General features: G+C 32.6%; 1 protein-coding gene across 1 annotated transcript; it reads right to left on the reverse strand.

Moving 5' to 3' along the window:
* Positions 1-610: 610 nt before the first annotated feature.
* On the reverse strand, positions 611-27,844 carry LOC143257975 (uncharacterized). Its single transcript, XM_076517025.1, has 4 exons — positions 26,943-27,844; positions 7,839-8,019; positions 3,277-3,419; positions 611-1,724 (listed from the first exon to the last, which is right to left on the reverse strand). Exons 1-4 carry the CDS (start codon positions 27,838-27,840, stop codon positions 1,441-1,443), a joined length of 1,506 nt encoding a protein of 501 aa, XP_076373140.1. The 5' UTR covers positions 27,841-27,844; the 3' UTR covers positions 611-1,440.
* Between the last annotated feature and the right edge of the window lie 53 nt (positions 27,845-27,897).

Genomic DNA, 27,897 nt, shown 5'->3' on the forward strand with positions numbered 1-27,897 from the left:
TGTTCTTAATGTTCCATTATCTGCCTCTTCTTATTGTTCCAATATCTACTGTTCTTAATGTTCCATTATCTGCCTGTTCTTATTGTTCCAATATCTACTGTTTGTAATGTTCCAGTATCTACTGCTATTAATGTTCCAATATCAACCTGTTCTTAATGTTCCAATATTCACTGTTATTAATGTTTCAATATCTACTGTTATTAATGTTCCAATATCTATTGTTCTTAATGTTTCAATATCTACTGTTCTTAATGTTTCAATATCTACTGTTCTTAATGTTTCAATATCTACTGTTACTAATGTTCCAATATCTACTGTTCTTAATGTTCCAATATCTACTGTTCTTAATGTTTCAATACCTACTGTTCTTAATGTTTCAATACCTACTGTTCTTAATGTTCCAATATCTACTGTTCTTAATGTTCCAATACCTACGGTTCGTAATGTTCCAATATGTACCTGTTCTTATTGTTTCAATATCTACTGTTATTAATGTTCTAATATCTTCCTGTTCTTAATGTTCCAATATCTACTGTTATTAATGTTCCAATATCTACTGTTATTAATGTTCCAATATCTACTGTTATTAATGTTCCAATATCTACTGTTCTTAATGTTCCAATATCTACTGTTATTAATGTTCCAGTGTCTACTGTTATTAATGTTCCAATATCTACTGTTATTAATGTCTCAATATATACTGTTCTTAATGTTTCAATATCTATTGTTCTTAATGTTCCAATATCTTCCTGTTCTTAACGATCCATTATCTGCCTATTTTAAACTTGTTTTAAAGTTAAACTATTTTCAACGTTCTACAGTATGCCTGTTCTGTAGGTTACTTTGTGTATTTCTTCTTAACGTTCCATTTTGTTCTGATACGCAATGTTCCATTTCTTGCTCATTCTTGATGGCACATTATATGACTATTCTTAGTTTCCTGTCATATGAGTTTTCTTAATGTTCATATTGTAGCTATTGTTAATGCACCTCACTTTGTTATAAGTTTCATTATCTGTTCATTATTAACGTTTCATTTTGTGCCCCTTCTTAACATTTCATTATCTGCCTATTTTTTATGAATGAATTGAGAACTACCCCAAATCTCAAGAATAAACACATTTTCAGTATTATGTTATTCTAACATTAACTACTTGTTTGCTTTTAGGTTATTGAGCGTAGGTTTTTATATTTATCAGAGATATTATAAAAGCAAAGTTTAAATGCGATGCACTTTTTAAAAGTCTGATTTTTTGATATGTGGGTTTTATAAAATAAATGTAAACTTTTCGGCATAGCACAGTTTTAACAAAGTAGTAATGTCGCCGACATTGATCCAATCCACCTACTGCTGCAATATTATTATTATTATAACCAGACTAGCTCCTTCCTGAATCGTTTTGTTAAGCTTCGTTTACTGTTCCACATTTTATGTTTTTCTCAAGTATATCCCACAAGCCACGCAAGGCACACACTTGAAAATAACAGAGTGACTATACCCTGGTTGTAGATTAATAGCAGAATGGAAGGGAAAACGAGGCTAGAAGAGGAAGTGGTAGAACAGTCACGAAACTCGTCACTGGGTGCATCAGCTATTGGAAACCCTTTTAGATCTTTGGGGCTCTCGCAGCGGGTCTCCCTGGGCATGCTCACTACCACGCTTCCGTTACGTTTCATCCACTCTCGAAACCAGGCGATATTGCAATCACAAAGAAATGGGTTATCTGGAAGAAACATCATGTTCGATATATTAGTAAGTCTTATTTCTCCCATTCACCCATGAAGAATATTCATACTACGATTTCTGATATATAAACGAACGATCATTTTAGGTCTAATTATCCTCCACCCTCTTTAACTTGTAAAAATTTTACCAATCCAATATGGTTTATATAATCTAATACCTAGGCCTCCTTTTACTTATAGCCAAACATCCTCTAGTAGCTAATATTGATAAATTTTCAGTATAGGTTTCATTTCTTCACGTAATATTTACAGTTTTGTAAAAACATTACAAATTTAATCGTTTTTTTTTCTAGTGAAGGGCACTCTCACACACAAACAAAACGTTACTCATCGGTCTTTCAGGAAATACATACAGTGTTCAATCAAACGGAAAATTGTCAGAGAAACTTTAAGGGTGAGTGCTACACCCTTCATTTTTATAAGCAAAAACGAGTTAATATTTTATCTCTAAAGACAGTCTAGAATCAAATATTATCCACGAATAGCAGATCTCGTGACTTGAAACAAACAAAAGCGAATATTTCTTTCTCTCTCTCTTTTCGTTTGCTCTGTATGTTCAAGATTTCTTTTACAACGACCACAACTAGCGTGTCGTTAGATTACAACGAAATTATAAATTTGTATTAACAAAAATTGAAATTACTATTACATCGATTTTGGACTTCACACGATATCCTTGATAACACCTTAATAAGAAATTTCCACATAAGAGGATTTAAATAAAAAAAATGTTATAATTAAGTAAAGATACTAGGACGAAAGTTCGGGCATTATGTTAAGACAAAGTATAACAAAAACTTTGATAATGAAACACATGTATTTTGTTATAATGTAGAATTGTTTAAATGTTATAATTAGGTAGAGATATTTGGACGAAAGTTCGGGCATTATGCTTAGACAAAGTATAAGAAAAACTTTGATAATGAAAGACACGTATTTTGTTATGATGTAAAATTGTCTAAATGTAATAATTAAAGGGAAACTTGGATTCATGTCAAAGATATGTTTAGCGTGGAAAACAACTATAAATTTACAACATAGAATGGTGTAGAAAAACAATGCTAATGTTTCCATAGAGTACAGATAGAACAATTCTAATTTTTCCCTAGAGTACAGAAAGAACAATTCTAATGTTTCTGTACAGTACAGATAGAACAATTCTTATGTTTCCATACAGTACAGAAAAAACAATTATAATGTTTCCATAGAGTACAGATAGAATAATTCTAATGTTTCTGTACAATGCAGAAAAAAACAAATCTAATCCATACAGTAGAGAGAGGACAATTCTAATATTTCCATACAGTACAGATAGAACAATTCTAATGTTTTCATACAGTACGGATAGAACAATTCTAATGTTTCCTTACAGTACAGGAAAAACAATTCCAATGTTTACAGCACAGAAAAAACAACTCTAATGTTTACAGTACAGAAAAAAAACAATTCTAATGCTTTGACACATCACAGATAGAACAACTGTAAAGTTACGATATAATACAGTGTAGACGAACTGTGACTGAAACTTACTGTGCACGTCCAAAATCTCCAGATATTGGAAGATATGTTCAAAGGTATTCTTATGAAGAGTAGCCAATCTGTTCGACTGTAGGTAGAGCCACCGTAGGGAATTTTTTATCGGAAAGAATGCACCATTTTCGATTTCTGAAATTCTAGATGGGTATAAAGGTTTGAAGTTAAGAAAAATCTGTTAAATCAATATCAAGAGAATTGTAATTCAATATACTGTGTTATACTAAACCTAATTTACAGTATCGTGGTAAAGTTTAGAATGCACATACCGTCTGATTCGTTTAGTAACGCTACTAATGGCGCTTCCAAATAGAGCCTTTTTCAATCTATCGACTGTTATTGAGTTAGAAATGTTGAGAAACTTTACGAGTTAAAATCAACAGATCATAAAATGATACGATTTTGAGATCGACCAAAATTAACAGATAAAGTTCTTTGAAGTTAAAGAATAGCGCTATAGTGGTAGCGGTTGAATATAGTTGATAAAAAAACTCACTTTTCCAAAAGTCGTTTACTATTTAGTGGTCGGATGACTATTTGTAAAACCATGACATTTCTTCCTGACATGATGAATATCTAAAGATCGAGTGAACTAATCCGTCAAAAAGTGTTGGCTGTGATTTACAGTAAAACGTTTATTTTATTGAAGTTTATGCATTATAGTAACAGTATTACAGACATTTCAATTAGTTTATCGGTTTTGTTATAGTAACAGTATTACAGACATTTCAATTAGTTTATCGGTTTTGTTATAGTAACAGTATTACAGACATTTCAATTAGTTTATCGGTTTTGTTATAGTAACAGTATTACAGACATTTCAATTAGTTTATCGGTTTCGTTATAGTAACAGTATTACAGACATTTCAATTAGTTTATCGGTTTCGTTATAGTAACAGTATTACAGACATTTCAATTAGTTTATCGGTTTCGTTATAGTAACAGTATTACAGACATTTCAATTAGTTTATCGGTTTCGTTATAGTAACAGTATTACAGACATTTCAATTAGTTTATCGGTTTCGTTATAGTAACAGTATTACAGACATTTCAATTAGTTTATCGGTTTCGTTATAGTAACAGTATTACAGACATTTCAATTAGTTTATCGGTTTTGTTATAGTAACAGTATTACAGACATTTCAATTAGTTTATAGGTTTCGTTATAGTAACAGTATTACAGACATTTCAATTAGTTTATCGGTTTTGTTATAGTAACAGTATTACAGACATTTCAATTAGTTTATCGGTTTTGTTATAGTAACAGTATTACAGACATTTCAATTAGTTTATCGGTTTCGTTATAGTAACAGTATTACAGACATTTCAATTAGTTTATCGGTTTCGTTATAGTAACAGTATTACAGACATTTCAATTTGTTTATCGGTTTCGTTATAGTAACAGTATTACAGACATTTCAATTAGTTTATCGGTTTTGTTATAGTAACAGTATTACAGACATTTCAATTAGTTTATCGGTTTCGTTATAGTAACAGTATTACAGACATTTCAATTAGTTTATCGGTTTTGTTATAGTAACAGTATTACAGACATTTCAATTAGTTTATCGGTTTCGTTATAGTAACAGTATTACAGACATTTCAATTAGTTTATCGGTTTCGTTATAGTAACAGTATTACAGACATTTCAATTAGTTTATCGGTTTTGTTATAGTAACAGTATTACAGACATTTCAATTAGTTTATCGGTTTCGTTATAGTAACAGTATTACAGACATTTCAATTAGTTTATCGGTTTCGTTATAGTAACAGTATTACAGACATTTCAATTAGTTTATCGGTTTCGTTATAGTAACAGTATTACAGACATTTCAATTAGTTTATCGGTTTCGTTATAGTAACAGTATTACAGACATTTCAATTAGTTTATCGGTTTTGTTATAGTAACAGTATTACAGACATTTCAATTAGTTTATCGGTTTTGTTATAGTAACAGTATTACAGACATTTCAATTAGTTTATCGGTTTTGTTATAGTAACAGTATTACAGACATTTCAATTAGTTTATCGGTTTCGTTATAGTAACAGTATTACAGACATTTCAATTAGTTTATCGGTTTTGTTATAGTAACAGTATTACAGACATTTCAATTAGTTTATCGGTTTTGTTATAGTAACAGTATTACAGACATTTCAATTAGTTTATCGGTTTTGTTATAGTAACAGTATTACAGACATTTCAATTAGTTTATCGGTTTCGTTATAGTAACAGTATTACAGACATTTCAATTAGTTTATCGGTTTCGTTATAGTAACAGTATTACAGACATTTCAATTAGTTTATCGGTTTCGTTATAGTAACAGTATTACAGACATTTCAATTAGTTTATCGGTTTTGTTATAGTAACAGTATTACAGACATTTCAATTAGTTTATCGGTTTCGTTATAGTAACAGTATTACAGACATTTCAATTAGTTTATCGGTTTTGTTATAGTAACAGTATTACAGACATTTCAATTAGTTTATCGGTTTTGTTATAGTAACAGTATTACAAACATTTCAATTAGTTTATCGGTTTTGTTATAGTAACAGTATTATAGACATTTCAATTAGTTTATCGGTTTCGTTATAAAAACAATATTATAGATATTCCAATTAGTTTATCGGTTTCGTTATAAAAACAATATTACAGACATTCTAATTAGTTTATGAGTTTCGTTATAGTAACAGTATTACATATATTTCAGTTAATTTATCAGTGTTACAGACATTTAAATTAGTTTAATGGTTTCTTTATAGTAACAGTATTTATTAATTTCGTTATAGTGAAAATATTACATATATTTTATTAGGTTGTCCATAAATAAATGTCGGAATTTTCACGATGGCATTTAGAAGCTGAATGTTGAGTAGCTTATGGTTGGTTTAATCCAACGTTTGTCGCTTACAAGGTGTCTTAATTGTCTGCCGTTTCAACGCTACTCAGAGTAAGTTTCATAACCCCCAAGGCAGCATGGACAAGAAGGACTTTCGTCTGATTTTTCTCTACGACTTCGAACTTGGACGAAAAGCTACCGAAACTACACGGAACATCAACCAGGCATTCGATCATGGATGGATCTGTTACTGAATGTACAGTTCAGCGTTGGTTCCAAAAGTTTCGACATGGAGACGAAAATTTGAAGACCACGAAGGTCGTGGAAGGAAGCCATCCTTAGGTAAAAACACATTAAGGGAAGCAGTTGAGACAGACCCTCACAAAACAGTAGTGAGCTTGCAGAAAAGATAAGCACAAGCAAATCAAGCATTGCCAACCACTTCAGTGCAATTGGAAAGACGAAAAGTTGGGTAAGTGGGTTCCGCAGGGGGTGACTGAAGATCAACAAAATCGGCGTTATGAGACCTGTCAAGGATGACGCTCCAAAAATTGAAAGAATTGGGAGTCAAGGTTCTGCCTCATCCACCTTATTCCGCAGATCTTTCCATTACATATTTTCATTTTCTCAAGCACTTTGATAACTTTTTGAACAATAAACGCTTTAAAAGCTAGGTAGATGCAGAAGAAGCTTTCAGGGAGTTCACTGATCATAGAAACTCTTATTCCTACAGCAGGTGAATAAACAGCATCGTTACACGTTGGTAAAAGTGTGTTGAAGCAAATGGTGCTTACTTTGGTTACAGCATGTTTTACAACACTGGTTTATACTTTTCCAAATTTTGTAATTCAAAAACGACATTTATTTCTGAACAACCTAATTATTAGTTTATTGGTTTCGTTATAATGACTATATTACAGATATTTAAATTAGTTTATTGGTTTCATTATAGTAACAGTGTTCAGTATATTTCAACAGTTTTACAATTTTCTTTCTAATAAAGGTAATTACAGGTATTCAATTTATTTAACAACTTTGTTTTGCTAACAGCAAAATATTTTAATTAGTGTAACAGTTTCGTTGTACCAATTATCTCAGAAACACTGTGTAAAGTTTAACTTCATTCTACTAACAAGTCGAAAACATTAAATGAGTATTCTATAATGTAATATATTAAAATATTACAAACACAACTACTTAGACATGTTAATTTGTATCTGGTTCATTATACTAACAATAACACAGTCGTTTTAACTAAATTAACAATCTCATTACATTTCCATTAATACGATTATTTTAATCACTTTAGTATCCTCATTATATTAACATTAACACTGTTATTTTAATTAATTTAATAAGCTCATTATATTAAAATTAACACTGTTATTTTAATTAATTTAATTAACCTCATTATTGCAACATTAACACTGTTATTTAATTTAATTTAATAACTCCATTATATCCACAGTAATAAGATATGTTTTACAGTCTACTAAATTGATTCAAGAAGTTCATAAATGTTTTAATTAATTAGGTTTAATGATAAGAATATGTGATTAACACAATTAAAGCATTATTAAAAATTGGTTTGCACGTTTATACAGAGGTAGCAAGTTCCGTGTTAACAGATGTAGAAATGTGCACATCAATGCTGGTGAAACAAAATATACATTATATCTTTAAATATAAACTGGTTTTTATCAATAAAAAAAAAACTTACTGGTTATCTTGGAGATATATATACTTCAGGCGAGTTCCGTAAGGCCAGAAAGCGTCCTCTGTTATCCGAGAAATATTATTTCCACGCAGATCCATCTGTCGAAGGAGAGAGAGGTTTTGGAAAGCAATAACTGGGATGATGTCCACGTTATTTCTCCCCAGTTTCAACCATTCAAGTGTATCTACAAAAGGACACACAAATTTTCAAAGAAAAGAGAATAGTGTCGTTCATCGTAGCTAAAATAGGCAGGAACAAAGAATATTGGTGAATGCATTACCTACTTCCATTTTTCCTGATAAAAACCGAGCACTTTTGGAAACCGTTTTGGTTTTTTTCCTTGAATCCTGAAAAAAGCTAGGGTTTTATGTTTTTCGTGTGATGAGAAAAGGGTGAATACTGAAGCGACCTGTTAACATGAAATTATAAACATCACTGGCTGTGTACATTATTTGTTAGGACTTTTAAATCTTAGTAAATGAACTTGATTTCCAGAATTTTCCAGAAGGAGGAAGAAAAGTAAAAGAAATTAAAATAATATTTAATTTTTAACAAAATAAAATTGTTCGAATTTCTAATGTATATTAAAAGTATCAAAAGGCGTTAAAAATGTAGAGAAGAAATAGTAAACATTGAACTGAAACAATATTTTACTCAGAAGAAGATTATAGTCCATTTTGTTTTAAACATTGAAAATAAAACTCTCAACAAACATAACTCATTCATATTGGTCATCACTAATTGGTTTACACACAAAATTATTTGTCATTGATTGCTTTATATAGAAAACTTACTCGTCATTGATTGGTCTTCACAGACAATTCACTTTTCATTAAATGGTTTCAACAAAATCTTACTCGTTATTGGTTGGTTTTATAGAAATGTAATCATTATTTGGTGGATTTTAACAAAATATTTGCTAAATATTGGTTCACCTTCAGAGAACTGTGAAACTTATTCATATTTTGTTATTGTGATTGACTAGTTTTCACGGAAAACTCGTCTATTATTGACTAATTAGTTTGCACACAAAATTACTTCTAATTGGTCGAAAAGCGGAAACGTTATATACATACTAATTATCGTTTTCATTATAATGATTGTTAGTCATTCACTGCATTTCCGTAAAGGGGCCCTAATAACACACGTTAGAGCCTCAGCTGAACATATACCATGAATTTTTTGTATTTTATTTGTATTTTTTGTAAGCAAAGCAAAGTGATTAAGTCTCTCTACTGCTGTCTCTAATGTTGAACTATTGACCATAGGGAAGACCACCAGTTGGTAACACTCACTATCCACGCTAAGTGACTGTTTTGGTTTGTTTTGAATTTCGAGCAAAGCTACTCGAGGGCTGTCTGCGCTAGCCGTTCCTAATTTAGCAGTGTAAGACTAGACGAAAGGCAGCTAGTCATCACCACCCACCGCCAACTCTTGGGCTACTCTTTTACCAACGAATAGTGGGATTGAGCGTCACATTTAAATTGTGGGAAATATTTTGTGGTATCGTACAGATTCGAGACCGAATACAGTCCACGTTACAGACACAGTTTCACATGTGCAAAAGAAATGTGATGGCTCATTTGAGTGTTTTGAAACTAAGCACAAAGCTAGACAATGGGCTATCTGTGCTCTACCTACCACGGGTATCGAAACCCGGTTTCTAGCGGGGTGTGTCCGCAGACATTCCGTTGTGCCACTGGGGGGGAAACTGTGGTGGTAGCATTTGCGGTGAGAAATGAAACTTATTGCTTTAAAACGCTGTAACGGATTTGTCCTTATACGTTTATTATAATACCTAGGCTTCTTTCTGTATATATTTTTCTTTTTTGAATGAGAGGTATGTTGTTGATTATGTATTGCGCAAGTCTAGTCTGTTCTCGAAATTTGTAGAACATTCGTAAGTGTAAAATCAACAATACTTTTTTGACGAAAGTGCACGAGAATATTATCGAAAGTTCTACAAACTCGCATGATTCTTACAAAAAAGCGGTTAGCTGAAGGAAGTAGAATATTATTGTACAGCTGCAGTCAATGTACTATACATCTAGGAAGCTATAATAGTGATTAACGTCTATCAATCGGAAAACTACAGAATTTAACCAGGAACGTAAAAGATTTCGAACATTATAAACCGTTCAATTTTAGTGAATTGCTTCGGACCTTATTGTTTGTACGAGGAAATTAAGTATTTTCGTTGAAAGAAGTCATCTTGTAACCGGTGTGAGACTAACCAAGCTAGCTAACAATATAAACTCAGAATTAATTTGTCGTCGTGGATCTGAAACGTCGATAAAATATTCAGTTCTAGACGGGATATACGACTCAGTATTATCTGTAAGTTTGTAAAACTCTTGTATATAAATCATTATTTGTAATAACTATCAGTAATAACCATAATTTTAAATTGTATTGTTTTTATGTTTGCATATTAAAATATATTTGTGTTAAAAAAAGGAAATTGTATGTACCAGTGTTGTTGGTAAATAACATAAATTTAACATATATAAACATTTAATTAACAAGTAGGATCCATTTAGAATTTCCGGATACTTGAAATAGAAATACGTAAATATATGTAACATAATAAATCGGAGATTTGTCCGAAATAAAATAACAATAGGTAACAACACACAGTTTTAAACAAGCTATTGTAATGTTTTGTTATAGTGTGGTAATAACTAGATTACTGTTTTTATATAGTATGGGTAAGAATATTCACTTTTTAATAAACTAGTGTACTGTATTCTTACAGTATGGATAAGAATACACAGTTTTTAACAAACTAGTGTACTTATTCTTATATGGGTAAAAATACACAGTTTTTAATAAACTAGTGTATTGTATTCTTACAGTACATTGACATATACTCTACGTAATGCAGTTAGGAGCCATTTATTCATTTTGGGGGGTTTTTTAGTCTTGCAACAAATCAATATTTAATTATTCTTGCCTCATTTTTTCTTTTTTTTGTTTCCTTTTTCAGTATAGTCAACGATGTTAAATTCGTTCGTGCGGAAACCAATCAGACATTAGGTTAACCAATGTGGTCATTGCAAGAAATCGTACCTCGAATTTTAGCGTTCTAGGTCCGTAAATTTATTGCTGTTCCATCGAGAGACCAAGTTGATTGAAATACGCCCCTCCCCCAAAAGGTATATTTGTCTGAGATCGAATAGAGAAAATGCAAAAAAGCAGCGTCTAAAAGGGGAGTATTTAAGAGGTAAGTTTGTAAGTTTGTAAAAGCGGCCACCAGGCGTTTTATCACTTTCTCAGTTAATTTTATCTGTTAACATATTAACATTCTTATATAAATAATTCTAAATCAGTACGAGATAACTCTCTGAGTCTAGCCACGGGGCATTTTAAAGGGAACCATTAGTGTGGCTTTGTAAATAGAAACGCACTGTGACAGTATTGAAACACAATGTTTCATTGTACGATATGAGTTACGCGTGGACTCTCTTTGTTTATTACTAAGCACAAATTATACAATGGGGTGTCTGAGATCTGTGTAACACCTGATATTTTTAATGTTGTAAGAACTCAGACAAGCTGCTGAACTTCGTAGAGGGCAAGACATAACTAGTCTTCAGTCAGTGTTAGTAAATGTCGAACATGGTTTTGATTTTATCGGTTTTCTTATTATTTTGATTTGTTTTTAGCGATTGTTTAAAACAGCCGTTATTCTTTCTTTGTATAAAAAATTTCAAGAAATAATGAATAATTTATAAAGTTTAAACTTTTATGGGTAAAAAATTCTTATTACACTTTAATCGGATGTAGTACGTGGGATGTTGGACAAAATTCACGAACCACATCTGGATATATTAGATTAGAGCTAGGGAGTACTGGGAAAACACAAGAACTGTATTTCTAGGAGCAGTAGAAAATAGTTTAATATATTATTAACTTAACACACTAAGATAGAGAATTTATTGTCATATAAATACCCCCAATAAACAAATACATCATCGAAGTAACGCCTGTATTGTTGAGTGTTTTTTTCATTACTTGTTGAAAATAGTTCGAAGTCCATGCCGTGTAGCGATAACGAATTAATTTATTTGTTAAATAATGTTTGCTACAGGCTATGTTTATTCTCTATGAAACGTCGAAGTTCAAACAAACAAAAACGTTTCGCCACAAACTGAAACAACTGTAGACCCTAATACTGTTTAATAAACATTTCTTTGATTGATATAATATGTTGACAAACCTGCTGATTAGCTTACAGAATCATGATTAACTTTACTTAACTATATGTATTTATGTTGAACTGTCACTTCTACCAAGTAGAAGTTACTAGATTCTAGAAATACATTTATAAATGTTTTAGATCTTAACATCATAAATATATCATTATTCTTTATTTTATGTTTGTTGAAAACAAAATTGCCCAATGGGTTGTTTGTGCTATGCCAACAACTTTTTAAAAATCTGGAGTTTAGCGTTATAAGTCGTCACATCTCTCTCTCTCTGGTGTTTTGGTATATGTTTATACCCAGGAGGGTCAGGTACAGTCGTCACATTTAGCACTGTTTGTTTGTGTTTTGAATTTCGTGTCCCTAGTTTAGTAGTATAATACTAGAAGGAAGGCAGCTAATCATCACCACTCACCGCCAACTATTAGCCAACTATTTTACTAACGAATAGTGGGATTGACTGTCACATTATACTGCCTCCACGGCTGAAAGTGCGAGCATGTTTGGTGTAACGGCGAACCCGCGATTCTAACATTACGTGTCGAGCGCCTTAACCATCTGGCCATGCCGGGCCCATTTAGCACAAAGCCAATGGGGAAAGGGGCAAATATATTACTAAACTAACACACTAAAGATGACAAATATGTAAGAAATTAAAAGGTACCATGGATGTAGTTCTTCCTCATGAAACTAAACACGTTACGTACAACGTATTGAATACAGAGAACGGTCTTTTATTCCATTTAACGTACATCAGCAAAATCTCACTTTGCTTTGAACCGTAAAAGCTTTATAAATTATTTGTGCTGAAAATAAAATACAGAGATGATGGCGCTTTAGAATAATAACGTTTCAGTTTTCCAAGATAAACTGTTTTGAATTTATAGCGTAAAAATCGCAATCTTGACCACATTCAATACTTTGGAAGAGGTAAAGGAATCACTAATCAATGTAAAGCACTCACGACACAGACATTCACTCATTTTTATTTCATAAACACTAAGGTTCGATGCAAATAAGGTAAATACGTTAAGAATAGTAGATCTTCGAAACCCACGTGTATACAGACAAAAACAAAAAGTAAAACGAAAGATGATGGTCGAAGAGAAACTAAAACAAGTAAGATTCCTGTGTTGAAAATTTCGAAACAGAGAGAAAACATGATATATTGAAACTGCTATAATGGTCAGTTAGTTGTCGGAGAACGAATCGCAGGTTATTGGTGTAATAAAAGCACGCATATCTACGTCACTGAAGAACCTACAGTAACACGAAGAATTGCACTTGTTTTAGTGATTTGTTTGACTCAGAATGTACAGGCATGGTATATGTATTTAATTAAGTGCTAAGCTCTGTCAGTCTGAAAGTGTAAACTCACTTCACTAATTTACAATGTGTCCAATTAATTTAGCTTGGCTTGCAAACGTTTTCGCTTGTGAGGAAATTGGACGAGGAACTTAGGAATAACCAAAAGGCTCAGCCGTCTCGGTATATACCAGTCAACTGATCATCTAGGTAAACCAAATAATTGCTATCGATATATAATCTTGAAAACTTATAGACAGTACCACGAGCACAGTATATATATTTACTTGGTATAAAATGCATAATAATAAATAACTACCAGATTTAGGGTTAATAAAATTTCATAACGACTGGGCGAATCTGAGTGTTATCCATTGCTCAGTGTTCGTGTATTATTTTTTGTCTAAATAAAAAAATGCTCAAAAGTAGCTTAACGTGACCTAGATAGGTGACAAAAAAGGTCAATATTGTAGCGCTGAAATATTGTCTGACAAAAATCAATGGTGGAGACAGTATTAAGAATTGTAAAGTACAGAATTATGTGACGTGTGGTATCTGGAGAATGGTGACTCACAGTCAGCCCAATAACTTGTGAACCATCTTCCTGTCACGGAAAGCGTCTTCCTCGTCAATTTCTTTTTATTTATGTTTATCGAAAGAGCTAGAAACGAAAGCATGTTCATTCACATGAGCACTTAAGTTATTTGAGATTCCGATATCGAGAACAAGACGGCCACTTACGTTCGGATCTTGTGGTTGTTGGTGTAGATACGAAAGAACAGAGTCTCATATGCACTTCTAAAATATTTATTTCTCCAAAGCTACGTGTTGCTAACTGAGAGACGCGGAGGTTGATGGAAAGCAGAGAACTTTGATTAGAAACACAAAAATGACAGTCAACGAACAGTTGAAGATTCATCTTTACTATCTCAACGGTATATCTGAAGACTTATGGTGCTAAACATAGGGATTCTAAATCCGTTGTGGTCACAGCACAGATAGCCCTCTGTGTTGCTTTTTGCTTGACAACAAATAAGCATTTGAAATTTCGACCTTGTTTATCGTTAGTGTGAACACAGCGCCACGTGGTCAGTTGTCCATTTCAGTAACAACTTTAAGTGTTGCACTTTGTTCATTATAACTCCACTCTGAACGAGCGTTCCAAGGTAACTAGAACCAAGTAAGAGTTTATGGACGTAAGACTTATTTTATATGTATTTTTCCACCATATGTTAAAATACCGTTCCCGACGGAACTCCGCTCTTATATCGTTGCTATACATATACATAAAATTACATGAATAAAATGTTGTAAGTTTTCGTAAAATGCCACTTTAGCAGGCCTATTTGTTACTTACTTAGAGTTGATTAGATTTAGAATAACTTGATTTTTCACTTCCTTTTCAACTTCAAGGCCTGTTTTCTTTAATCTGATAAACACTTGTTCTCTGTTTAAGTTGTTTAAGTTGATTATCTAACAGTTTCTGTCTATGAACACACGTGAGAGAGGGGAAAGGATGTGAAGCACAACGAAACGATCGATTATATTGAAAGACAAATTAACAAAAACATTTATTGGTTTTATCGCCCTGCCCCGCCTACCCGCTTGAGCCGAACCTACTGGAATGTTCTTACGTATTCTATTGACTTGGTGTTCACAGGTCAGATATTCCCTGTATGCTAAGCTTGATTGTTGTAGCTGACAACTGATGAAGAAAACAGATAGAACACATCTTTAAAAGTGATGTTCTAGGTAAAGAATCAAAGGTACACTTTTATAAATAATGGTGTAAGACTGGTGTTAATACATCTATGGCTTAATTGTGCAAGTAGTGGTGATGTTAAAACACACCTATAGTTTAATGATAGAAGTAGTAGTGATGTTAAAATACACCTATAGTTTAATGATAGAAGTAGCAGTGATGTTAAAATACACCTATAGTTTAATGATAGAAGTAGTAGTGATGTTAAAATACGCCTATAGTTTAATGGTGCAAGTAGAGATGGTGTCAAAATACGCTATAACAGTTGGTGTAGGTAGTGATGTTGAAATGTTCTTATTATCAGTGGTATACGTACTGGTGTCAAATCCATATGAAAGGAATCTTGCAGGTAACGTGGTTGAAATACTTATATAATCAGGGCCAAGGAACATACCGTAATAATATATATATACATTAGAGACTACTTGTCAATATATCATAATATAACCGCTGATAGAATGTTGTTTAAGCAGTGAATACTTTATCATGAATATTAAGTGTTCGATTCTATATCTTTGTACATAAATACATCGACATAATCAACTGCATTTCTTCAGGCCACAATATTTAGATAATTAGGTATGGAAAACTAATTAGAACTAATGACGACATAGAGTATGATTTATACTGAAACTTTTGGCAGGTTTCTTTCTTCACCAGAATTTAATCTTCTATTTCAGAAATTCGTATAATATTCCTTCACTGTAGAACGTGATGAAATTTGATGTTAAACTGATATTTGTATGGCACGATAAACACACAACAGAACGATTAGTAAGAACCCAAATGTGGCTTAAATTCATAATAGCAAATAATACGAGTATTTATTTTGTCAGTTTTAATTTTGTCTTGTAAATAAACAAGCATATAGTTACGCACAAAATTCGTTCTCAGATGGATTTGTCCGACTATTAGGGCAGTTGGCCCGTCATGGCCGAGCGTGTTAAGGCGTGCGATTCTTAATCTGAGGGTCGCGGGTTCGCATCCCCGTCGCGCCAAACATGCTCGCTCTTTCAGCTGTGGGGGCGTTATAAGTGACGGTCAATCCCACTATTCGTTGGTAAAAGAGTAGCCCAAGAGTTGGCGGTTGGTGGTGATGATTAGCTGCCTTCCCTCTAGTCTTACACTGCTAAATTAGGGACGGCTAACACAGATAGCCCTCGAGTAGCTTTGTGCGAAATTCAAAAACAAACAAAACAAACAATTAAGGCGGAACACCAAGGTCGAATTTGTTACATACACTTGGTGAACGTTGGTGAACTTAACATTGTTTTGAAAACATTGACGTTCAGTTACGTAACGATAATATGTTGATAAGCTTCTTTAATACGCTATAAGGTGGAGAGAAACATCTGATAAAAGCTGACTAAACATTATGCACTTGGAGATCTGAAAGGGAAGTATTTGGATTCCTTGATTTAGGTTTACTGTAGTTCACTCGAGTTGCTTTGCGCGAAATTGAAACTAAACCAAACCGTAGTACTCTGACTTTCTTCCAGTTCATGTATAAGAGTTTATACATATGGATTACTAGAATCATATAACACAAAAATAATTTGCTTCTTCTTCATACGTTTAAAGAAAATTTCTCTTTACGATAGTTCCGTCCGAACGTACATGTTTGAAAAAAGTCCGCTTGCAATTAGGTTAATGCCAGATAAGACAATTTAAAGACTTTTATAACATAGGACCAAGGGTAGAAATGATAAGCCATAAAAAATAGTGTGAAAAACATGAAGTTATTGTTAGTGTTCATTACCTATCATGGGAAAAATAAAGAAAAACTGAAAAATCTGAAACTATTGTTAGTGTATAGAACCCGAGATAAATAATAATGAGATTGAGACCCTGGTGTCATTGTTATCATTCACTACCTGTGACAAACAATAAAAAGGATGAAAGTCCTGCAATCACTGTTAGTGTTTAATACCCGTGACAAGCGATTAAATGGATGAAAAGTGAAGTCGTTGTTAGTGTTTACTAGCTAACGCTATATGACAAACAAATTAATAAAGGTGAAATACCTAAAGCTATTGCTATAGTTTACTTTACTTCTACTATGTGCAAACAATGATGAGTATAAAATACCTTTGGTGATTGTTAGTGTTTACTACCTGACGCAATGTGAAATATTTGTTAGTGTTTACTACCTGACGCAATGTGAAAAACAATAAAATGGCACAAAACCTGAAGTTATTGTTAGTGTTTACTACCTGACGCAATGTGAAAAACAATAAAATGGCACAAAACCTGAAGTTATTGTTAGTGTTTACTACCTGACGCAATGTGAAATATTTGTTAGTGTTTACTACCTGACGCAATGTGAAATATTTGTTAGTGTTTACTACCTGACGCAATGTGAAATATTTGTTAGTGTTTACTACCTGACGCAATGTGAAAAACAATAAAATGGCACAAAACCTGAAGTTATTGTTAGTGTTTACTACCTGACGCAATGTGAAATATTTGTTAGTGTTTACTACCTGACGCAATGTGAAATATTTGTTAGTGTTTACTACCTGACGCAATGTGAAATATTTGTTAGTGTTTACTACCTGACGCAATGTGAAAAACAATAAAATGGCACAAAACCTGAAGTTATTGTTAGTGTTTACTACCTGACGCAATGTGAAATATTTGTTAGTGTTTACTACCTGACGCAATGTGAAATATTTGTTAGTGTTTACTACCTGACGCAATGTGAAATATTTGTTAGTGTTTACTACCTGACGCAATGTGAAATATTTGTTAGTGTTTACTACCTGACGCAATGTGAAATATTTGTTAGTGTTTACTACCTGACGCAATGTGAAATATTTGTTAGTGTTTACTACCTGACGCAATGTGAAATATTTGTTAGTGTTTACTACCTGACGCAATGTGAAAAACAATAAAATGGCACAAAACCTGAAGTTATTGTTAGTGTTTACTACCTGACGCAATGTGAAAAACAATAAAATGGCACAAAACCTGAAGTTATTGTTAGTGTCTATTACCTGACGAAAACGTGAAATATTTGTTATTGTTTACTACATGTGACAAACCATTAAGGGTGACAAAATAAAAGACATTGTTAGTGTTTACTATCCGTCACAATAACAATAAGAAGGGTGAAATACCTTAATTCGTTGTTAGCGTTCACTACTCGTGACAAACAGCAAAAATGGTGGAAACCTGAAGTCATTGTTAGTGTTTACTACCTGTTGCTAGGTGACAGACAACAAAAAAGGTGAAAAAACTAAAGTTATTTTAGTATTTAACATCCAACGCCATGAAAAAAACAATAAAAAGGGTGAGCATTGTTAATGTTTTCTACCTGTCTCCATATGACAAACAATAAAAAAACTAAAAACCGGGAGTCACTGTTAGTAGAATAAACACTTGTGGAAAACTGTAAAAAGGTGAAAAACCTGAATTCATTGTTATTGCTTACGACCTATAGGCGTGGAGGTGTTATAATGTGACGGTAAATCCTACTATCTGTAGATAAAAGTGTAGCCCAAAAGTTGGCGGTGGGTGGTGATGAGTAGTTGCCTTCCCTCTAGTTTTACACTGGTAAACTAGAGACGTCTGTACATAGCCTTCCTGTAGTTTTGCGCCCAGAAATGAAAAACAACAACAACAAGTAAACAAATTAACTGTCGCTTTTGACAAAAAATAAAAAGGTGAACAAATTTAAAGTAATTGTTGGTGTTTACAACCTGTGTAAAACAATAAAAAAAGGAAAAATTCAAAAATCATTTCTAGTGTTTACTATCTGTAATAAGCAATAAAAAGGTGAAAAACATGAATTCATTGTTAGTGTTTAGTACCTGCCGTTTTGTGAGAAGCAATAAAAAGGTGAAAAACCTAAACACATTGTTAGTGTTTAGTAACTATGACAAACAAGAAAAAGGGTTAAAAAAACTAAAGTTATTGTTAGTCTTTAATACCCAACGCAGTGTAACAAAAAATAAAAAATGTGAACATTGTTAATGTTCTTTACTTGTCGCTTTTGTGATAAACAATAAAAAGGTAAAAAACCGAGAGTCATTATCAGTATCTAATACGTGTGAAAAACTACAAAAAGGTGACAAACCTGAATTTATTGTTATTGTTTACTACCTTTCGCTTTTGACAAACAATAAAAAGGTGATAAGCCTGAAATCATTGTTAGTGCATACTACCTCTTGTTATGTGAGAAACAACAAAAAGTGTGAAAAACGTAATATTATTGTTAGTGTTTACTACCTGTCGCTATGTGACAAAACATAAGTGGGTGAAAAATCTACTGTTATTGTTGGTGTTTAGTATACGACGTTGTGTGACAAAGAACAAAAAGATGAACAACCTGAAGTCATTGTTACTGTTTATTAACTGTCGCGGGCCGGGCATGGCCATGTGCTTAAGACACTCGACTCGTAATCTGAGGGTCATAGGTTTGAATCCGTGTCGCACCAAACATGTTCGTCTTTTTAGCCGTGGGGGTGTTATAATGTGACGGTAAATTTCACTATTCGATGGTAAAAGTGTAGCCCAAGAGTTGATGGTGGGTGTAAATGATTAGCTGCTTTCCCTCTTGTCCTACGCTAGTAAAGGGTCGTTTGGTGCAGACAGCCCTTGTGTAGCTTGCGCGAAATTAAAAAAAACAAAAAACAAACTAACTAATTGTCGCTTTTTACAAACAACAAAAAGGTGAAAAAACATGAAGTCATTGTTACAGTTTACTAACTGTCGAAATGTGACAAACAAAGAAAAGTGTGAAAACCAAAATGGCACACAACCTGAAGTTATTGTTAGTATATATTACTTGACGAAGAATGAAGTTATTGTTTATTACACCTGACAAACAATTAAAGGTGATAAACGTAAAGACATTGTTAGTGTTTACCATCCGTCACTTTGTGATCAGTAATAAAAAGGGTGAAGTACCTCAAGTCATTATTAGTGTTTACTACTTGTGACAAACAGGAAAAATGGTGAAAACCTGAAGTAATTATTAGTGCTTACTACTCGTGACAAACAGGAAAAATGGTGAAAACCTGAAGTAATTATTTGTGTTTACTACTCGTAACAAACAGGAAAAATGGTGAAAACCTGAAGTAATTATTAGTGTTTGCTACCTGTCGCTAGGTGACAAAAACCAAAAACGGGGAAAAAAACTAAAGTTATTTTTAGTCTTTAATACCCAACGCGATGCAGCAAACAATAAAAAGGGTGAACAATATTAATGTTTTCTACCTGTCGCTATGTGACAAACAATAAAAAGCTAAAAATCGGGAACAATTATTAGAATCTAATTCCTATAAAAAGGTGAAAAACTTGAATTCATGGTTATTGCTTACTACCTATCGCTTTTGACAAACAAGAAAATGATAAACACCTGAAGTCATTATTTGTGTTTACTACCTGTCATTTCTTGACAGACAATAAAAAGAGTGAAATAAGTAAATTTATTGTTAGTGTTTACTACACGTGACAAATAATAAAAAGGGTAAAAAACCGTAAGTCATTTTTAGTGTTTACTATCTATGAGAAACAATAAGAAAGGTGAAAAATCTTAATTCGTTGTTGGTGTTTAGTACGTATCGCTCTTTACAAACAACAAAAAGGTAAAAAAACCTAAACTCATTGTTATAGTGTAATACCTATCGCTTTTGAGAAAGAATAAAATTATGAAAAAATATGAAGTTATTGTTGGAGTTTACTACCTGTCGCTTTGTGAAAAACCGAAAGTTATTGTTAGTGTTTACTATGTTAGTAAACATAGCCCAAGCTTTGTGAGAAACAATAAATTGGTGAAAACTCTGAAGAAATTATCAGTATTTACAACCTGTGTGAGACAACGAAAAAGGAAAAAAAAAAAAAAAAATATTATTAGTGTTTAACTATGTGTGACAAACAATAAAAAACATGAAAAATCTGAAGTCATTGTTAAAATTTACTACTTGACGCTTTGTGACAAAGAATAAAAAGGTGAAATGCCTACCGTTATTGTTGGCGTTTACTACGCGACACTGTGTGACAAACAATAAAAAAGTGAAAAACATGATATTATTGTTAGTGTTTACTAACTTTCGCATTTGACAAACAAAAAAAGGTGAAAAACGTGGAGTTATTCTTAAAGTTTACTATCTATCCTTTGTGACAAACAACAAAAAGGGTGAAAAACCTAAAGTTATTGTTATTGTTTACTACCAGACGCTTTGCGAGAAACAATAAAAGAGAGAAAAATCTGAAATAATTGTTAATGTTTACGACCTGTGTGGAACAATAAAAAAGGGGAAAATATAACAAAAATAATTCTTTAGTGTTCACTATCTGTGACAAACAACAAAAAGGAATGAAAAACCTGAAGTCATTGCTAGTGTTTATAATCTGTTATAAACAGTAAAAAGGTGAAAAATCTGATATCATTGTTAGTGTCTACTACCTGTCTCTTTTGACAAACAATAAAAACATGAAGTTATTGTTAGAGTTTACTACCTGTCGCTCTTTACAAACAACAAAAAGGTGAAAAATCTGAAGTCATTGTTAGTGTTTACTACCTGACGCTTTGTGATAAACAATAAAACGGTGGAAAATCTAAAGTGATTGTTAATGTTTACTATCTGTGGCAAACAATAAAAAGGACCAAAAACCTGATTTCACTGTTAATGTTTACTACCTGTGACAAACAATAAAAAGGATGAAGGTTGAAATCATTGTTTGTGTTCATTACCTAACGCAATGTGACCAAGAATAAAAAAGAGTAAAAAACCTTCAGCATTGTTTGTGTTTACTACCTGATGCTATGCGACAAACAATAAAACGGTAGAAAACCTGAAGAGATTGTTTGTGTTTACTATCTGTCTTTGTGATAAACAATAAAAAGGGCGAAATAACTGAAGTCGTTGTTAGTGTACAATACCCGTGTCAAATAATAAAAAGGGTAAAAAACGTGAAGTTATTGTTTGTGTTCTCTACATGATGCCATGTGAGAAACAATAAAAAGGGTGAAAATGTGAAGTGATTTTAGTGTTTACTACCAGTTGGTATGTGAGAAACACGAAAAAGGTGCAAACCCTGAAGTCATTGACAGTGCTTTCTACTTGTGAGAAAAAGTAAAAGGTGAAAAACCTGAATTTATTGTTAGTAGTTACAAACTGTCGCTATGTAAAAACAATAACAAGGGTGAAATACCAAAAGTTATTAATAGTGTTTAATACTCGACGCTATGTGACAAATAACAAAAAGGGTGAAAAACTGGAAGTCATTGCTAGTGTTTACTTCATATCGCTTTCTGAGAAACAAGAAGAAACGTGAGAAACGTAATGTTACTGTTTACCACTCGACGCTATGTAGAAAAAACAACACAAAGGGTGAAATATCTAAAATTATTGTTAGTGTATACTACCTGACGCTATGTGACAAACAACAAAAACAGTGAAAAACCTGAAGTCAGTGTTAGTGTATACTACCCGACGCTATGTGGCAAACGACAAAAACAGTGAAAAACCTGAAGTCAGTGTTAGTGTATACTACCCGACGCTATGTGACAAACAACAAAAACAGTGAAAAACCAGAAGTCAGTATTGGTGTTTACTAACAGACGCTATGTAATAAACAATAGAAAGATACAAAACCTGAAGTCATTGATAATTTTGCAACCCTTGATAAACAATAAAACCGAAAGTCGTTGTTAATGTTTACTGCATATGACAAAGAACAAAATGAATGAAAAATTTAAACTTATTGTTTATTACCTGACGCTATGTGACAAAAAACAAAAAAGTACAAAACCTGAAGACATTGTTAGTGTTTGCTAGCTGTGTGACAAACAATGCAAAGGGTGAACTAATTGAAATCATTCTTAGTGTTTACTACCCATAACAAAAAATAAAAAGAGTGAAAACTTGAGATCATTGTTAACGTTTCCTACCTGTAACAAGGAATAAGAAAATGAAAAAGACTTGGTCATTGTTAGTATTTACCACTTGTTTGGTATGTGACAAACAAGAAAAAGGAAAAAAAAACACACCTGAAGCCATTGTTAGGGTTTATTACATGTCGCTTTGTGACAAACAATAAAAAGGTGAAAACCTAAAGTCACTGTGTGACAAACAATAAAAAGGTATAATATATGAAGTCACTGTTAGCGATTATAACCTGTTGCTTTGTGAGAAACAGTCACTGATAGTGTTTACTACTCGTGAGAAACTTTAAAAAGGGTGACAATTTTTAAGGAATTGTTATTCTTTACTAACTATGACTAAAAATTAAAAGGGTGAAATGCTTGAAGTTATTGCTACAGTTTACTACATAAGGCTATGTGCAAAGAATAAAAAGGGTGAAATACTTGAAGTTATTCCTATAGTTTACTACATAAGGCTATGTGCAAAGAATAAAAAGGGTGAAATACTTGAAGTTATTCCTATAGTTTACTACATGAGGCTATGTGCAAAGAATAAAAAGGGTGAAAAACTTAAGTCATTGTTATTGTCTATAATCTGTGACAAACAGTAAAAAGGGTGAAAAACCAGAGGTCATTGGTAGTGTTTACTACCTGTCGCTATATGCCAAACAATGAAAAGGGAGAAAAACCTAAATATATTGTTAATGCTTACTACCCGACGCTATGTGAGAAACAATAAAAAAGTCAAAAACTAGAAGTCATTGTTCGTGTTTTTACCTGTGAGAAAGAATAAAAGGTAAAAATCTGTATTTATTGTTAAAGTTTACTATTCGATGCTATGTGAGAAATAATAAAAAGGTTAAAAATCTGAAGTCATTGTTAGTATTTACTACATGTCGCTATGTGACAAACAATAAAAAGGTGAAAACCTGATATCATTGTTAGTGTTTAATACCTGATGATATGAGAAACAATGAAAAGGTAAAAACCAGAAGTCATTGTTAATGTTTACTACTTGTTACAAACAACAAAAAGGGTGAAAAAGCTAAAATTATTATTATTGTTTACAATATGACGCCATGTGAGAAACAACAAAATGGTACAAAAGCTAAACATTGTTAGTGTTTACTACCTATCACTTTTTGACAAACAATAAAAAAGGGTGAGAAATCCGAGCTCATTTTTAGTGTTTTTGGTTTAGCGTAATCTGATGGATAGGTTACTCGGCTCTGTAATCTGTAGGTCACGGGATAGAAACCGATTGCAGAAAATTGTCACTCTTTAAACCGTGGAAATATAATATCACAGTGAGTCTAATATGTCGTTCATAAGAAATAGCTTAAGAATTGGCTATCACTTCAAAGTTAGGATCGTTTATCTCAGGTAGCTTATATGGAAATTTAACAAACTTTCTGCTTCTTTACAGAAATATTAAGAAATATATGAAATGGTTATCAGTGCATCATTACACTTACTATCAGAAAGCGTGACAAACGTAACCAAAAGTTATTACCTTTGACAAAAGTTAAAGAGTGTCTATAACTAATTTTAGTATGATCTAGTAATGCGGGACACCATAATAGTATGAAATTGAAAATTATAAAACAAATCCAATCAGTAGTAACAAACGAAACTACCAAACTAAGCAAACAATACAAGAACGTAGCTGTGAAGCAGTAAAAACTACGAAATATCAAAAAGAGAACAAAGATATTAAGAAGTAACACACAACAGTGTACTAAGTAAAGAATAAAGATATTTAGTTCTGTAGAACAACACATCCAAATCAAAGAATAAATACGTAAGAGACATATTTACTAGCACATAACATTACCTTACTAATGCTTTTGTGTATCTTGACAGAAGCGTGGGAAACGGAACTTGTTACCTTCGCCACAAAAAAGTGGTTAGAGATGATGCTTTCACCCCTTATGTTGGCGTTTGTTTGTCACAAATATTTTTAGAAAGTTGGTAGAAGTAATTAGTTTTGAAGTCTCAGTAAAAAAAAAAAATCCAAAATTCTATATCTATTAACTCGTGGACCGATTTTCCACGCTAAATTTGCTCCATAACTCTCGACCGATTTGAAATCTAGTTACAGCTTTAGACTCAGCAGGCCAAATCACTTTGAGTTACGTATTTGATTACGTTCAATTTCTCATAGATTAATTTCCTCTAATTCCTGCCTGAAATATTTTCAAATGCCGCGACTATATAGGATTCCCTGCTGGTTCTGCTCCTCCTTATTACATGGTAATTCAAAATTAAAAAAAAATATTAGTAACATGTAACCAAGTTATTATTTACATTCTTTCTCCACGTGAGAACTTCTAATCATTCTAGTTAAGATTAATTATGTGTTAAAACGAGTTGAAAATTTCAGCCTTTATTTGTTTCCCTGCTCAATCGCATTCTTAAAGCCTTAATTTGTACACTTTCCAAACCTCTTTCTCTCTTTCATACACACAGTCTACACTCTAACTCCCCTTAACTGATAAAAGATTGTGTTTTCTCTCGTACAAGTGCGCACACTCCCTTAACTAAATAGGCTTGCTTCAGATATCTCTTTTGCTGTGCTTGCGTGTACTCGCAAGAACCAGCTATACGATGACTTTATAAAAACGTATGATATCGGCATATTTTCAGTTACTTTGTAACAAGAAGAGAGCAAATCAATTTTTCATTGAATGGAATGGTAGTGAAGTCAGAATACGCTGCAGAAGACACTTGACCACACAGCAGAAACTAGGACGTCAAAATTATGGGATTTTGTTTTGGAAACTTAAAATATTGTACGAAGCACATGCAAGAATTGAGAGCAAAGTACCCAGTTTTGTTTGATTAAAATAACGTTATCAAATTTTTAATTTTTCCCACATTATTAATTTTTATTAATTTTAATTAAATGAATAAATCATTTTGATTTATTTGCAAGAAATCGCGACGAATACGGTTGATTTAATCAAAACAAGTCAGGATATTTAAAGTAATTTTCATCTGAGCAACACTGTGCACTCTGCTAGTAATAGATAAACAATAAATATTACAGTTGGAATCTCAGTGTACTTAGAACTTGATTATAAACACAACCATCCTATGTTTATTAAAACGCTGTATTGTCATTTATATGTTTAGTAGTAACATATAAAAAATAAGAAACTGTGCTGATTACAAAAGTTTCAATAGCAGAGAATAATAATACAAAAATAGTTATATATCAAATAGTTTCTATAGTACTGGAAAATGGTGTGAAGCTAGGTAGGTAACTATCATATTCATAAATTACCAAGCTAACCATATGAGGAAATGTTAAATTAGATAACCTAAAACCAGTAAGTAGGAGACAAATAATTTAGTTTTAATGCATAACAATGCTAAATTAAAAGCATAAAATAATATTCAAACAACTTTTCATTATGCGTTATAGAAATTGAGCCTTGGTTAACTAACCCTAAAGCTAATAATACTACTTTTATATTCGTAATTTAGGTATTCTTATAATATAAATTACTTAATATGTTTCAGTCTGTGAAATCATTCTTTCACATTGGTTACTAGTTTCAATCTGTGAAACTAGTAACTAATGTGTAAGAACGAGTTAGTTTTCACTTCAAAAAGCTTCTAGGAAAGTAATTATATCAGTTTATCAAAGTCAACTTTTTAATTTTGCAACAAATGTTCTTTACGTTTTATTTGAAGCTCTAGCACTTTGTAGACATATAAATGGTAACTGGAATTTCAAACATATAACATCTTTTCAACATAAAAATTATATTCATAACCTGAAACCTATAACTTTGTAGATATAAAAATGGTTATTAGAATTGTAAACCATTAAGACTTTATAGACAAAGAAATTATTGTATTTAAAGAAAATGGTAGTAACACAGACAGAGAAAAATTCCCTTCAAATTGTTATTCGATATTAAGTGCTTTGCACAAAAGATTTGTTGATCTCATACCTTCAAGACCCTTAAATGCTTCTGGGTGAATGTATGAAATGCGATTTCCTTCCAAGTCTAATGAGCTAAGGGCAGGCAGAAACTCGAAAGCTCTCATGGGTAATTCCTGCAGGAGGTTTTGAGCAAGGTCAAGGGTGTCCAGGTGAGCTCCCATAGCCTTGAATTCCTCTGGTATGATAATGGTAATCTGGTTTTGGGGCACTTGAAGACGTCGAAGAATCGTAAGGTTTTGTAAAGACTGGTTGGGAATAGAGGTGAGTTCGTTACTCCCCAGGTTCAACCGAGTCAGGTTCTCTCCTATTCCTAGAAAAGCCAGGTTGTCGATAAATTTAATTTTGTTTCCGTACAAATAAAGTCTCAGAAGAGAGATGAGCCCACGGAAGGCAGAAGCGTGGATGCTCTCAATCCTATTGTAGTTTAAATTGAGAGAGGTCAGTGACCCTAAAGTCTCCAAAGCTGCGCTTGGAACCCGTTGCAATACATTTTTCGAAAGGTCGAGCGTCTCCAACTTGTCTCCTAACCCTGTAAACGCCAGCTTATCAATATTGGAGGTGTTACTGTTTAATAGCAAAACGTTTCTGACATCCAAGTCCGCTAGAAGCAACGCTGGTAGCTTTGGAAGCCTGTTGTTTGTTAACTTTAGATACCATACGGTCTGACGAGTTTGTTGAACATTTTCAATGGCTTCACGGAGCTGATGGCCATTGGCTCCCTTGCACGTAACATCCAGACCAACGGACTTCTCTGCGCAGGTACATGGACGAATCAGCATTCGGTTAGGACAGCTGTACTGGCCCTCTACCGGCAAATGAGTCATCATTATAACAAATGTCCACACTAACTGATAATGATGACAACCAACTTTTCTTCTTCTCATCTTCCTTCTTTTCAAGAACATAGTGTGTAACATGAAACAACCCTGCAAACACAAAATGAAACTCAGTATTCTGAGAAC

This window comes from Tachypleus tridentatus, chromosome 7 (genome assembly GCF_004210375.1).
Source record: "Tachypleus tridentatus isolate NWPU-2018 chromosome 7, ASM421037v1, whole genome shotgun sequence".
NCBI lineage: Eukaryota > Metazoa > Arthropoda > Merostomata > Xiphosura > Limulidae > Tachypleus > Tachypleus tridentatus.

Coding starts and splice junctions, on each gene's coding strand:
- LOC143257975 (XM_076517025.1), bottom strand. CDS start 27,840: ATGTTCTTGAAAAGAAGGAAGATGAGAAGAAGAAAAGTTGGTTGTCAT. Junction 8,020..26,942: donor AGCATTTAAGGGTCTTGAAG/GTATGAGATCAA, acceptor GTCCTTTTGTAG/ATACACTTGAATGGTTGAAA. Junction 1,725..3,276: donor GGAGATTTTGGACGTGCACA/GTAAGTTTCAGT, acceptor TGTTTCTTCCAG/ATAACCCATTTCTTTGTGAT.